The sequence below is a fragment of the Asterias amurensis genome, chromosome 18 (genome assembly GCF_032118995.1).
Source record: "Asterias amurensis chromosome 18, ASM3211899v1".
Lineage (NCBI taxonomy): Eukaryota > Metazoa > Echinodermata > Asteroidea > Forcipulatida > Asteriidae > Asterias > Asterias amurensis.
The window spans coordinates 4,582,361-4,596,394 of NC_092665.1; the positions used below are offsets into that span (position 1 = coordinate 4,582,361).

At 38.2% G+C, this 14,034-nt stretch overlaps 1 protein-coding gene across 2 annotated transcripts; it reads right to left on the reverse strand.

Annotated features, from left to right (window-relative positions):
- Positions 1-1,253: 1,253 nt before the first annotated feature.
- Positions 1,254-14,034, reverse strand: LOC139950624 (uncharacterized). 2 transcript variants are annotated; one of them, XM_071949397.1, is made up of 4 exons: positions 13,423-14,034; positions 4,387-5,732; positions 2,459-2,601; positions 1,254-1,607 (listed from the first exon to the last, which is right to left on the reverse strand). In XM_071949397.1, exons 2-4 carry the CDS (start codon positions 5,710-5,712, stop codon positions 1,532-1,534), a joined length of 1,545 nt encoding a protein of 514 aa, XP_071805498.1. In that variant the 5' UTR covers positions 5,713-5,732; positions 13,423-14,034; the 3' UTR covers positions 1,254-1,531. The 2 variants fall into 2 exon arrangements, with proteins under 2 accessions (XP_071805498.1, XP_071805499.1); XM_071949398.1 differs by lacking the exon at positions 13,423-14,034 and adding an exon at positions 10,150-10,227.

Sequence of the window (14,034 nt, forward strand, 5' to 3'; positions counted from 1 at the left end):
TATGCAACATAATACAGGATGATAATAAATAATACAAATATACAATGATTACAACAAACTTCATAACTTTTTGTGAGCAGTTTATTATCAAACTAGAAGTGCACATTAATTGTTAATTTTTAATACAATAAAGACAGACTGTTTTCCTTTTATCTCGTTCATTACTATAGGTTTTCTCTGTCAATTTCGGAAAATGAGCAGCCAATTTAACCACCAAGCTATTCTATTTCGCTCGAAATTGAATGCAACTGAAAAGGGTTATTCGATTTCGTTTTATGATTAGTCAAATGTAATGTTGCGTCATTTGATATTACAAAATAACCATTCAATTTAACAATTCACCAAAGCAGCATTCAAATTTGTGTCACGAAAAAGAATGACGATCGATACGCTAAATTAAATTGAACAGAGTGCTAAAGGAATTTGACTCGACTCAAAACGAAAGTGAATGGCCGAATTCTTAATTTGAAACGCAGTAACAAGCGGAGAGGCAAAACAGCTTTAATTCGAACGCATGAAAATGAAGTTGACTGCACATTTGCCGAATTTGACCGAGAAAACCAATAGCATCTATGGTCCAATAGGCAATAATAACAGTCATGATCTGTAAGGGTGTATTTTCTTGAACATTTCTTCCAAATAAAGGTGATCTATTTACCTACAAAAATGACAATAATTAAAAAAAAACATGAACAAATTAAAATTAATAAAACACAATCATATAGACTCTGTAATAGTGTACGTTGTTAAGTCACACTAAATCTATATTAAAATTCAAATATTTGTTTAAAACAAGTAGTTTAAATCCGTTTAAAGGAACTGAACGAGTGTGCTTTAATAAGTAACGGCAGAGTACGTCTAATTTAATGTCGCAATAATTTTTAAAGTGTAACCACAAAGTGAACATTCCCGTGCGCCCGCCCATATCTTCATACTATTCATTAATAAGGCAATGGACACTATTGGTAACTACACAAAATAATTATTGGCATAAAACCTTACTTTATTACGAGTAATGAGGAGAGGTTGATAGTATAAAACAAGTTTCTCACAATGTTTTATACTATCAACAGTTCGCCATTTCTCGTTACCAATTGAGTTTTAATGCTTACTAACAATTATTTTGAGGAATTACCAATAGTTTCCAGTGCTTTAACATTATATATTTACACTGGTTTACTTGGAGTTTTCTGGGGGGGGGGGGGGGGGGCTAATCGTCCTTACTCGCAGCGAAGGACGCGAAGGACGCGAAGGACGCGGCTACAACGTGTCCAAGAAGCAGGCATGCAAGGGCGCATTCAGCTGCCAGCTACATCAAGATCGAAAGTGTTTGATTTTTTCCTGAGGGAGGAAAACCGGATAGTCTGGAAAACCCTCGTGGCACAGCAGAGAACCAACGCACACCTCAACTCACATATTAATGGCCCCGACCGGGAATCGAACCAAGGTCACCTTGGTGAGAGGCGAGCACAAGCCAACCGTGCAACCTGTTTCTGAATTTTTGAAGAGCCGTCCTTGCATTATTAATACCCTAACGTTGGCGTCGACGGGGAAAAGGTTGCGTTGTGAAGTAAGCCATGGTACATCCCATTCCAAACTCCATCATTCTGTGAAGAAAATGAGTATAAAGTGTATAAAATTGTTGCCAACTTGTACGTATTCACTTTCATGAAACTAGTGACTCGGTTGAAAAGTTACACTGACGTCACACAATTTTGTCTGCCATTTTGGGAATGCTGAAAGGCTCTGTACACATTTTGGGGTAATTTTTCAAAATATATACGTGTACTAGCATAAAACCTTACTTGGTAACGAGCAACGGAGAGCTGTTGATGGCATAAAACATTGTGAGAAACAGCTCCCTCTGAAGTAACGTAGTTTTTTTAGAGCAGACTATTATTTTTGTTCACCAAGAATGTTTTATTTCTTTATTTCATCATTTTCTTGCAACTTCAATGACTAACTGAGTCCAAATTTGCACAGGCTTGTTAGAAACACCAAGTGAGAAAATGGTCGTTGAAAATTACCAAACGTGTTCAGTGTCTTTAAAGGCAGTGGATGCACTATTGGTAATTACTCAAATAATTAATAGCATAAAACCTTACTTTGTCATGAGTCATGGGGAGAGGTTGATAGTATAAAACATTGTGAGAAACCGCACCCTCTGAAGTGACGTAGTTTTCGAGAAAGAGGAAATTTTCCGCGAATTTGATTTCGAGACCTCAAGTTTAATATTTGAGAAATCAAGCATCTGAAAGCACACAACTTCGTGTGACAAGTGTGTTTTTTCTTTTATTAATATCTCGAAAGTTCGATGACCGTATAAGCTCAAATTTCCACAGGTTTGTTATGTTATGCAAATGTTGAGACACGTCTGTGAAGGGTAGTCTTTGACAATTACCAACAGTGTCCACTGCATTTAATAAATATAAAAACCTACTATTGAAAACACATGTACCTTGCACACGACTGGTAGAAGTACCATCCCCACGGTGGGGGCTGTTCGTCGGGACCAGCCACCATAAGTCCAAGAATGCCATACAACCCTAGACATGAAGACGTTAACCCTAACGCTGCCGTGAGAGATGCTATGCGAAACACCTGTTGAAAATAACAACACAATATTAATAATAACATCGACGTCTTATGTAGCACACGTATCTACAAAACATACTCAAGGCGCTGAGTATATACAAACTTTCAGAAAGATGGGTTATTGCAGTGATAAAGTCTGAGACACAACTGTAGCACCTGATCAGGGTTTCGAGGTGCACGGCGCATACAGCAGCCACAGCCAGGAACACCGGGGCGAACCCCTTCTCTTTTCGATAAGTGCACTGGGTTCTTTTACATGCGTGGCACCACACACGGGACCAACAGATTTACGTCCCATCCGAAGGACGAAGCAATGGTAAAGGTCTCGCTTAAGGACACAAATGTCAAGGCTGGAGATTCGAACCCACACTCTTCTGGTCAGAAACACCAACGTTTGGTAACATTCACATCAATGGGAAAATTTCAAGATGGCTGCACCATGACAAAGGTCCATAGCAAATCATTCTATGGCATTCATTCCAATGAATATCAATCTGATTCCAAAGTTTTGGCCACCTTGCAGTTTGACACACTCCATTTTCATAGAACACATATATTTGTAACGAGTTTGTAAAGTAAAGTTGCACTGAAAGATTCTCAGCCTGGTTTCCTGCCTCTGGGTATACCTTATCCATGAAATTAAGAAACACAATCAGTATGGATCATACAAGTGCAAAAAAAAAAAAAAACGTTTCAAAGACACTGGACACTATTGGAAATTGTCAAAAACCAGTCTTCTAACTTGGTGGATCTCAACACATGCATGAAATGCCAGTGAAAATTTCAGCTCAATTGGACGTCGAAGTTGCGATATAATAATAAAAGAAAGAAAAAAACCCACAGTCACACGAAGTTGTGTAGTTTCAGATGTTTGATTTCGAGACCTCAATCTAATTCCGAGGTCTCGAAATCGAATTCGTGGAAAATTACTTCTTTCTCGAAAACTACGTCACTTCAGACGGAGCCGTTTCTCACAATGTTTTATACTATTAACCTCTCCCCATTACTGGTAATCAAGATAGTTTTTATGATAATAATTATTTTGAGCAATATCATAGTGTCCACTGCCTTCAAATGCAACCCCTTCCATACATTTCTTCTGAATAGTTAATTAAAATTCATTACATTATTGATCTCTCTCCCTTTTAAATTTGTTTTGTATTTATCAAGGCTGTAGTAGAAAGTAGCATTTTCCATTTTAACTTTCAAAGTCAAATTTGGGTGCAAAGTCACAACTTTTCACCTTTTGTGCGTTTTCTTGTGTTTTGATTATGCTATTTTTGTGTATTTTTAATGCTTTTTGAAATGTTGTAAAATTTAAAATGTAATTCGGGCGCTGGACTCCAATTGTTTTAAATTGTTTAAAATAAACCGTAAACACACCAGTAAAGCACCAGTAGACTGGGTCTATTGTTTGCTTCTGGGAGATACACTGAGGCCGATCGGCAATTGAATGAAGGAGAAAACAAGACATTTCTTTAAAACGTGTTTACACCTATTAAATTAAGTTTGCCTGACGTGCGACAAGATGGTTGTCTTAATAAATATTTCTGTCTGAAATCTTGTTGGTTCGTGTTAAATATACACACAATGTTCGTCCAGAAGACGGTCAGCTCGAGCATACTGATCGAAACGTCGTCGAGTTAAAATCAATGGTAACTTTTCAGAAACACCCCACCTCATTCAGAGATTATCATAACATAGTTACATTTATAGGATTTGAGGCTTTGCATGCTGAGGTATCAATATATTTTGGTTTGCGGTAACATTTTGAAAGTTAAATTTGTTTACCTTTTGGGTGACTTGTGGTCTATTAGGACTTGACATCTTGCCAGCAAGCTTCCGTTTGCTCCTATTCTGTTTGGCATCAGATGGTACAGAATGATTCTTTTTCAGCGCAGTAATGTTGTTACCAGCGCCATCTTTGTTTTTATCCAGAGGGTTTGTAGAAGCGGCAGTGAGGATAGAAGAGCCGGTGGTTGACAGGTAATGTTCATCCGTTCTTTCCATTTTAGTTTGATTGGCAACACTCTGCTCTTCCGTGTCACGTGTCTTTGTCTCGGAGTTGCTCAATTCTTCTGAAGCTGTCATCATACTTTGTGACGTCATAGTGTCGTTGATTTGAATCTGCTCCTGGTTGACTTTAGAATCACTACTGATGTCATCAATGACGGGTAGGCAAGTTCTACAATCAGGACCTACGGTGACGGTTGGGTTATTTGGGGGCATTTTTGGACTTGACTGGTTTCGACTAATCGAATAAATGCTCGTTTTGTTAGATGCGCTATTTGGTCTTTTCATACTTCTTGCAAATATAGCAGACAATCGTTTTGGGAATGTGTGCGACACTTTGGAGCCACCATTTGTCGTGATTGAACCGTCGCGCATTGATATATCTTGCAGTTCTTTTCTATTCTTTTTGGCAACACTCAATATTTTCCTAGCGCTGTAAATGTAGGTCACGCTTAACAAAACACCCCACCCTACAAAGAAACCGTGACACAAAACTCCAAGGATCAGAACACTTTTATAGAACACAAAGACAAAGCAAGCCAAAAGTACCAGAATGAAATGAGAAGCTATAACAGCCGACAAGAAACAAGCACTGCGCAATTTAGCTGATTTGCTTATGCGCATCTTTGAAATAGATAACAGAACCCACAAGACCAGAGAAAAGGCTGACGTCATACACGGGTAAGGCATGTTAAAAAGTATGACAGCGGCCAGAACTGGAATTCGTTGATATTTTAGATAGGGATCCAGAAACAACATGATAGCGTTACTTGATCCGAGGACAAACACCAGTAAATTGATGCATGTAAACACAGGTTGGACAGCCTTCCTTGATCTAATGCCATCTCGACGCCTGTTATTCATCACACGCAAAATGGTGGCATACAAAGCGTAAATGCTTAGCAACAGAAAAAGCGCGCCAAAAAAGTACCGGTGAACTGGCCACCAGATGCCCCATACGTCTTCATCAAAAGACGATCCATCTGGAACTATAGCTATCTCAGTGTTGGTTATGGTTTCAGTATTTGATGTTAACGTGACACTATAATAATATACATCAAACTGCGTTATGACTTCATCAGTTCCTGGTTCTGCAAGCGCCATAATGATGACCGGATCAAACCCTGTATAAGGACAGAAGAGAACGCAAACGAAAACGAATGGTGATTAACTGTGATGTGTAATATAATTTTAAATTGATATCAAAAGAAACATTTAAAGCCATTGGACCCTTTCGGTTCAGAAAAAAAAAAAAAAAGTTCACAGACTTACAAATAACTTACAGGGTTTACAGAAGGCAATGGTGAAAGACTTCTCTTGAAATATTAGTCCATGAAATGCTTTACTTTTTGAGAAAACAGCAAACAATATAAATTCTCGTTAACGAGAATTACGGATTTATTTGAAACACATGTCATGACACGGCAAAACGCGCGGAAACAAGGGTGGGTTTTTCCGTTGTTTTCTCTCGACTCCGATGACCGATTGAGCCTAAATTTTCACAAGTTTGTTATTTGATATAGAAGTTGTGGTACACAAAGTGTGGGACTTGGACAACACTGTTTAACGAAAGGGTCCATCCAATGGCTTTAAAGCACTGGAAACTTGGTAATTACTCAAAACAATTATTAGCATACAAACTTACATGGTAATGAGCAATTGAGAGCCAGTGATTATATACAAGATTGTGAGAAAATGTTCTCTCAGAAATAACATAGTGTTTGAAAAAAAAAGTTCTTTTCCGATTAAACTATTTGAATTGGTTTCGAGACCTCGGCAGAGGTCTCGAATTCAAGCAACTGAAAGCACACAACTTGTGTGACAGGGGTATTTTTTCTTTAATTATTATCTCGCAACTTCGACGACCAATTGAGCTCAATTTTTCACAGTTTGTTATTTAATGCATATGTTGAGATACACCAAGTGAGAAGAATTGTCTTTGACAATTACCAAAGGTGTCAAGTGCATTTAACGGTGCGAGCACGGATACCCCATCCCCCTCCCAGTACGCCAATGTTTCTGCCCGGACTATAGACGATGTGACCTCTGACGTCACACGAAAACCGTAACATGATTCGCGCGCATACCGCCGGGCAAAACCTTTGTGTTTGGCAGCCAGCTAGAGAGTGTACGCAATCTTACTATGACTACGCAACTCAGTGCCCGGCGAAACATGATGTATATAGTATGGTGGCCCTGAAGGGACATCGCATATCGCAAACGTGTGCGCATACGTATGCAATGTCGTGAAACAATTCGCAAATATGTGCGCACACGAATGCAATGTCGTGAAACAATTCGCGAATATGTGCGCACACGTATGCAATGTCGTGAAACAATTCGCAAATATGTGCGCACACGTATGCAATGTCGTGAAACAATTTGCGAATATGTGCGCACACGTATGCAATGTCGTGAAACAATTCGCGAATATGTGCGCACACGTCTGCGAATATTATTTGCGATGTCGTGAATTTTATTGCATACCATGTTGCATACCTTTGAATAAAATGTCTAATGATCTGGGGGGTTTCTTTCCAACAGTGAGATAAGCGTAGTCATTGCAGCAGTAGTCTTTGTTGTGAGGCAAGCGAGGCGTGTGGTCGTCCTTGGCCTGGTGCCAAGTTCCTGGGTATACACATGCTTTACAGAGGGAGCCTGCTGTAGCGCCACAGTACTCCCTAGATCGGTAACAAATTATCCACAACTATGACATCATCCTAATGGTATGCAACATGGTATGCAATAAAATTCACGACATTGCAAAACAAATCGCACTCGTGTGCGCACATATTCACGATTTGGTTCACGAAATTGCATACGTGTGCGCACATATTCACGATTTGGTTCACGAGATTGCATACGTGTGCGCACATATTCGCGATTTGTTTCACGACATTGCATACGTGTGCGCACATATTCGCGAATTGTTTCACGACATTGCATACGTGTGCGCACATATTCGCGAATTGTTTCACGATATTGTATACGTGTGCGCATATATTCGCGATTTGTTTCACGACATTGCATACGTGTGCGCACACGTTTGCGTTATGCGATGTCCCTTCGGGGCCACCATAATATAGTGTTTATGTCATCAGAGGGCGGTTTGAATGTAAACATAGGTCACATCGTCTATATAGTGTGTCCTTGAAAACCTTAGATAACGAAATAAACCAGCCACTCGGATGTAAACGTTTGCAGTGGAGAATTCTTTTTCATAACATCTATAGGCGTCAACATTGTTCTTACTTTCTTTTTTCATGACCGAGGATTCAAAAATGCCCAATCTATCATCAATGTTTGTGCATGCACAAAATTTCTCGACGACCCCGCCTGACCACGACGTATATCAGCGTGTTTCAGCGTGCTCGTTACTATACAAAACTTACCCAGAACTTGTTCGACGTATGCCAGCGTATTCGCCAATATTCCCGTACGCTGACTTCAAAATAGCAAAGGCTGCTCATTTATACAATCTTTTATAATTCAGCTTGTCATGTAATATTTATTTATTTATAGACTTGTGTGGCTTGTAGTGTTTTTTGTCTGTTTTATGGTAGATAATATTTTAATGTAAATTTCGAAAATTTGTTGTATAAAAGGCCGAAATGAATTTCCCATTGTGGATAATAAAGTGAATTGAATTGAAATTATAAGCGTTCAGAAGTAACGAGTCCCAAGGGAACAATAAGAGCCTCTCGTTAACGGCTTCCTGTAATTTTCTTTTTATGATTATTAGGTTTTTTTTAAAGGTTAAATTAATACATCAATAGCTTTCCAAAGCATTTATCTGGAGCAATGTGCATTAGTTTGCGGCAATATCATCGTGATGAAAGACATGTTTTTTTGTTACAAAATGAGCCTTTTGTGGGCATGAGATAAATTATTTCATCATCATTAGTGTCTATATTTTACAAGTTAACTGTGAAGGGGAAGTAAATCGTGATCTATAGGCGATTGCTAGACTTGACTATTGACCATCCAATCATATAATTCTGAATAATAATAACTCTGCATGAATATAACTAGACGTTTTACTATTTGTGTATAGATTAATCAATGCATTTCTTGCTGTGATGTGTACATGATTGTACCTTCTGTACTGTTAAAAGTTGTTGCCTTGTTTGATAAATTTCTTCCGTTTTAGCTTTGTTTTGCTTTTAAAAATGTTTCAAGTGTTTGTTTGCCTTTTTAATGTACAGCGCATTTGAGAATTTCCTTTGGATATAATTATGACGCTTTATAAATGTTGTTATTATTATTATCCAGTTTTATTTGTATGTATACTTTGTTTTCTCCAAACACGAGCTATAAAGTTATCGTTTTCTCATACCGCATTTTCAAGGTGCTTTACCAATCAAACATTGAAACTATTGTCTTCCACGAGTGCGTTGTCCGCTTGATGAATGAATAGTGACTGTACAAATATTATAAGTTCTAACCTCACTCTGTTTTTTTCAGCCATGAAAACGGCATTCAGTTCAGCAGGAGGAGCAGACACAACTAGAGATTTATGCGAAATTTGAATGTCGAGTGGATTATTAAAGGCAGTGGACACTATTGTTAATTACTCAACATACTTATTAGCATAAAAACTTACTTGGAATGCGCAATGGAGAGTTGTTGATAGTATAAAACATTGTGAGAAACAGCTCCCTCTGAATCAAAATAGTCTTCGAGAAAGAAGTAATTTCTCACTTACAATATTTGAGGTCTTAAAATCAAGCATTTGAAAGCACACAACTTGTGCAATAAGGGTGTTTTTTCTTCTATTATTCTCTCGCAATTTCGACGATCAATTGAGCTCAAATTTTCACAGGTTTGTTATTTTGATGCTAAGATACAACAAGTTAGAAGACTGGTCTTTGACAATTATCAGTATCTTTAAAGGAACACGATGCCTTGGGTCGGACGAGTTGGTCTATAAAAAGTGTTTGAAACCGTTTGTCTTGAAATGCATACGGTTAGAAAGATGTTTTAAAAGTGGAATTTAACGACCCACACAAGTATCACTCAAATTTGCACGGTTTTCCCTTTACGTCGCGAACTATCACGGTCGGCCAATTATGGCAGTCAAAAATCTGACTCCCATAAATGGCCGACCGTGTTAGTCGACGGGGTAAAAAGAAAACTACGCAATTTTGAGGCATGTTTGTGTGGATCATTATATTATACTTTTACAACATCTTTCTAACCATATGCATTTTATAACAAACGGTTACAGACCGCTTTTCAAGACCAACTCGACCGATCCAAGGCAACGTGTTCCTTTAAAAAGATTTGCTTTATTTAACTTATCTTTATGATGATGCACACACCGCCGGTTGCTTTGCACGTTAAGTAAACAATAGAATGTTTGATCTGAGAAAATTTCACTTTCGCACGAAACAAATCCTGTCAACTTGTTCAGTTTGGCTGCCCTGCCGAAGACGATGGATTGCAAACGAAGTATTCCTTCCTATGCTATTGCATGTTCTAATGACCACCTGTGTACCGCAAATGAGCGCGAAACCTGAAAACAGTTAAATAAAGGCCTACCTGTCTACTACTTGCTCAGTTTGGCTGCCTTGTCAGATGACTTAAAGACGATGGAGTCTTCCTTCCTACTATTGCATGTCCAACCTAAGACTCTAGCTATAAACATTCCGTTATCAGTAGCAATCTGACTGTCAGTCTTTCTGTTCACGTGACTTGAACACTAGCGCCTGCGTATTGTGATTGGACGAAACTAAGTGTCCAGTTGCGCATGCTCTCTGTTGCATGGCATTTTACTCTTTTCGAAACCACGGCTTCGGCTCCAGATTTGGCCCAGGCTAGCTTGACCCGCGGTTGTTTGGACAATTTGCGCGTGCTTTGCGTACGTGCTCAGGGCTTCAGCTGAGAGAACGGAACTTGAAGCCGAACCCAAAGCTGAAGCCGTGGTTTCGAAAAGAGCCTTAAAAGGCACACAGCATTCGAGTGTTGGTTTAAACATTTACTCGATGGATAGAGTAAAATAAGTCAAACAAAATAGTAGAATGTAATAAGAGAATGCCACTTTTAATTGAAACCCCACTTTAGAAACTCCTTTTTTTCTGAAAATAGAAAAAGGTAAAAGCAATCTAAATTGACGCACACAGCCACTGATATGGTAACTACATGTATACCTTTATTTCAATCATAACTCGTACTACAGACACAGTACTAATACTAAACCACGTACGTCAACAAGTTTTGTTAATACTATACACATACACGTATTTTTTTATGATCACTTTTCCAATACGTCCCTTTGAAAATGCTTCAAGCTCTTTGAAAATGCTTCAAGTTTTTTTTTTTTTTTTTTTTTGATAAAGTTAAATGAGCCGTAGTGGAGACACAAACACAACCCTCGTTTCTTAATAACAAAATGCTCTTCGTGATTGAAGGAGTCTCATTCAGCAGATCATGGGTTATGTTTTTGTTTACTTTATGAGCTGCTTTATTGCACAAAGGCAATAACAGGTGAACAATAGCCTTCCACCGCTGCTTGAATGCACTCACGTCAGCCCCGATTAAAGGCTCTTCTCGCTTGGTGTATCCCAAAATTATGCATAAAATAACAAACCTGTAAAAATTGACACTCTATATTTGTCGTCGAAGTTGCGAGATTTATAATGGAAGAAAAAAAACACTTGTCGCACGAAGTTGTGTGCTTTCAGATGCTTGATTTCGGGACCTCAAAATCTAATTCTATGGTCTCGAAATCAAATTCTTTCCTGGAAAACTTTAGAGGGTAGGGAGCCGTTTCTTACATTGTGTTCTACTATATCAACAGCTCTCCATCGCTTGTTACCAGGTAAGTTTTTATGCTTCAAAAATTGTTCGGAGTGACTACCAATAGTGTTCACTGCCTTTAAGAATATTGAATTGTGTGTTAACTGAAAGCGCAATGATGTTTTGCCATTCGTAGATTAATATCAACACAACCTCGAGTTTTACCACGCAACACAAGTTTACATGTACGCTAGCTGTATATTTCAACATATGATTAACAATGACTATAATATAAGTTAAACCTACGACCCGTGGAGACAAATACTCAAAATACAAAATGCAGTAATATTGTGGTACCCAAAACAAGTATTTTATTAAAAATCGTTTAAATCTAGTATTTAAAGGCACAGGACACTATTGGTAATTACTCTAAATAGTTGTTAGCATAAACACGTACTCTGTAACGAGCCATTATAGAGAGACGTTGATAGATAAAACTCTGGAGAAACGGTTCCCTCTGAAGTAACGTAGTTTTTGAGAAAGAAGTAACTTCTCACTAAAATTATTTGAATTGAATTCGAGACTTCAGCTGAGGTCTGAAGGTCAAGCATCTAATAACTTTTTGAAATGCTTCTGAAATTACTATGCATTGCCCCAGTGATCACAGAAGGCTTACAACTTAAAGATCCCCATGTTATTGTCAAAATCATGCCCATTTATCTCCAAACAACAGCTAGACTAAAGACAAATCTTTGAATTGGAAATAAGCGCTCAAACTTCCCGCCCCTTTCTTAACTTCCTTGATCCGCCCCTATCCAGGGTTCTCAAACTCTAGACGGCATGTTTTTTTAATTCCATCGAAATGTTTTGGATAAGAATGTGCCTTTTGCCAAACGTCGATAATCTTGTAAAATTGCTAAAAACACCACGATCGACCCTATCTTTTGTCAGTGGATAATTTAATTATTGTTTTTCAAGGGCGTTTGCTTTCCTATATTTCTTATTTTGTCAGCTTTTTGTTAAACAATGTAAAGCTAAATGTTTGTGGTTTTTCTTGTACCTTCTTATCTGTAGGTTAACCAATTAGTCACGACATCTCCTTTTGTATGTTGACTTCAGACCTTTACTGCTTGAATTGTCTGTTAAGGTAGATTAGCGAGGCTTTTGGTTGGTTCCGTTTTTCTGTTATTATGAATGCTCTGAATTTACAAGGTTGTAGAAACAACAATGTAATGTATGCAGAACGTGGCTCTCCGTTAATACATTGTGTTCACTTAAAGGCACTGGACATTTTGGTAATTACTCAAAATAATTGTTAGCATAAAAACTCACTTGGTAGCGAGCAATGGAGAGCTGTTGATGGTAATTTTGTTTGTTTGAGAAACGGCTCTTTGAATTTGATATCAAGCTTCTGAACAACTTCGTGTGACAAGGGTGTTTTTTCTTCCATTATTAATATCTCGCAACTTCGACGACCGATTGAGTGCAAATTTTCATAGGCTTGTTTTGTTATTTTGTTCATAAGTAGAGATACACCAAGTGAGAAGTTGTTGCATTTTAGTGCAACCATGGAGGTAGAAAGCAACCGATGTATACTGTATATTCAACACAAATCTATGCTGGAAAACATAACTCAAATTTAAAGACAATGGACACTATTGGTAATTGTCAAAGACTAGCCTTCATAGTTGGTGTATCTTAACATATGCATAGAATAACAAACCTGTGAAAATTTGAGCTCAATCGGTCGTCGAATTTGTGAGATAATCATGAAAGAACAAAACACCCTTGTCGCACGAAGTTGTGTGCTTTCTGATGCTTGATTTTGAGACCTCAAGTTCTAAACTTGAGGTCTCGAAATCAAATTAGTGGAAAGTTACTTCTTTCTCAAAAACTATGTCACTTCAGAGGGAGCTGTTTCTCACAATGTTTTATACTATCAACCTCTCCCCATTACTCGTAATCAAGAGAGGTTTAACGATGATAAATATTTTGAGTAATTACCAATAGTGTCCACTGCCTTTAAGAGATGTTAAATAAATAACTCAAATGATTAGCTGTCAGGTTTTGACTCACCATTTTTAAAGACACGGACACATCAAACGTGTTTGTGGACCCATCAGGTCTATAGAAGCATGCTTCATAATTACTTGTTTCCATAAGCTAGTCACATTCTCCTACTGCCAGGAAACTAAAAAGTTGAATTGTCGGTGCGTTCGGCTCAGACACGTACCGGAGTAGCTTGTGTTTTGGTTGTTCTCTATAGTAGGCAAGCTACGTGGGGATTATAGCTATTCTTTATCAGGTTTTTAACCCACACCTGTGACGTCATGCTATTGTTAAATCGCTCCATTATTGTGCACGAATGACGCGATGGGTACAACTAGACCAAGCAAGTCGGCTACAACATCATCCGTATCGTTGTTACATTCTGTCACTTGAAAATGTTTACTTTGAGTCAGGAACAAACCACTGTCGAAGGAACCTAAATGTCAGTCTTCGTCCATGCATAGAGAAAGGACTATGGTCCAGGTACAATGTTTACGCACCACTGGGGGAAGTTCACTGGAGTGAACAAGCTACCTTAATACATACAAACAATCTACTTAAAAATTAAACAAAATCGCACCATTCGTGCAAAATAATGGAGCGATTTTAACAATAGCATGACGTCCCAGGTGTGGGTTA

What these genes read in the sequence shown, in the direction of transcription:
- LOC139950624 (XM_071949397.1), bottom strand. Translation starts at nt 5,712, where the DNA reads ATGGCGCTTGCAGAACCAGGAACTGATGAAGTCATAACGCAGTTTGAT. An exon ending in GACCACAAGTCACCCAAAAG is followed by an intron (nt 2,602 to 4,386) that starts GTAAACAAATTT and finishes TATTTTCAACAG; the next exon opens with GTGTTTCGCATAGCATCTCT. An exon ending in TTCTACCAGTCGTGTGCAAG is followed by an intron (nt 1,608 to 2,458) that starts GTACATGTGTTT and finishes TTTTCTTCACAG; the next exon opens with AATGATGGAGTTTGGAATGG.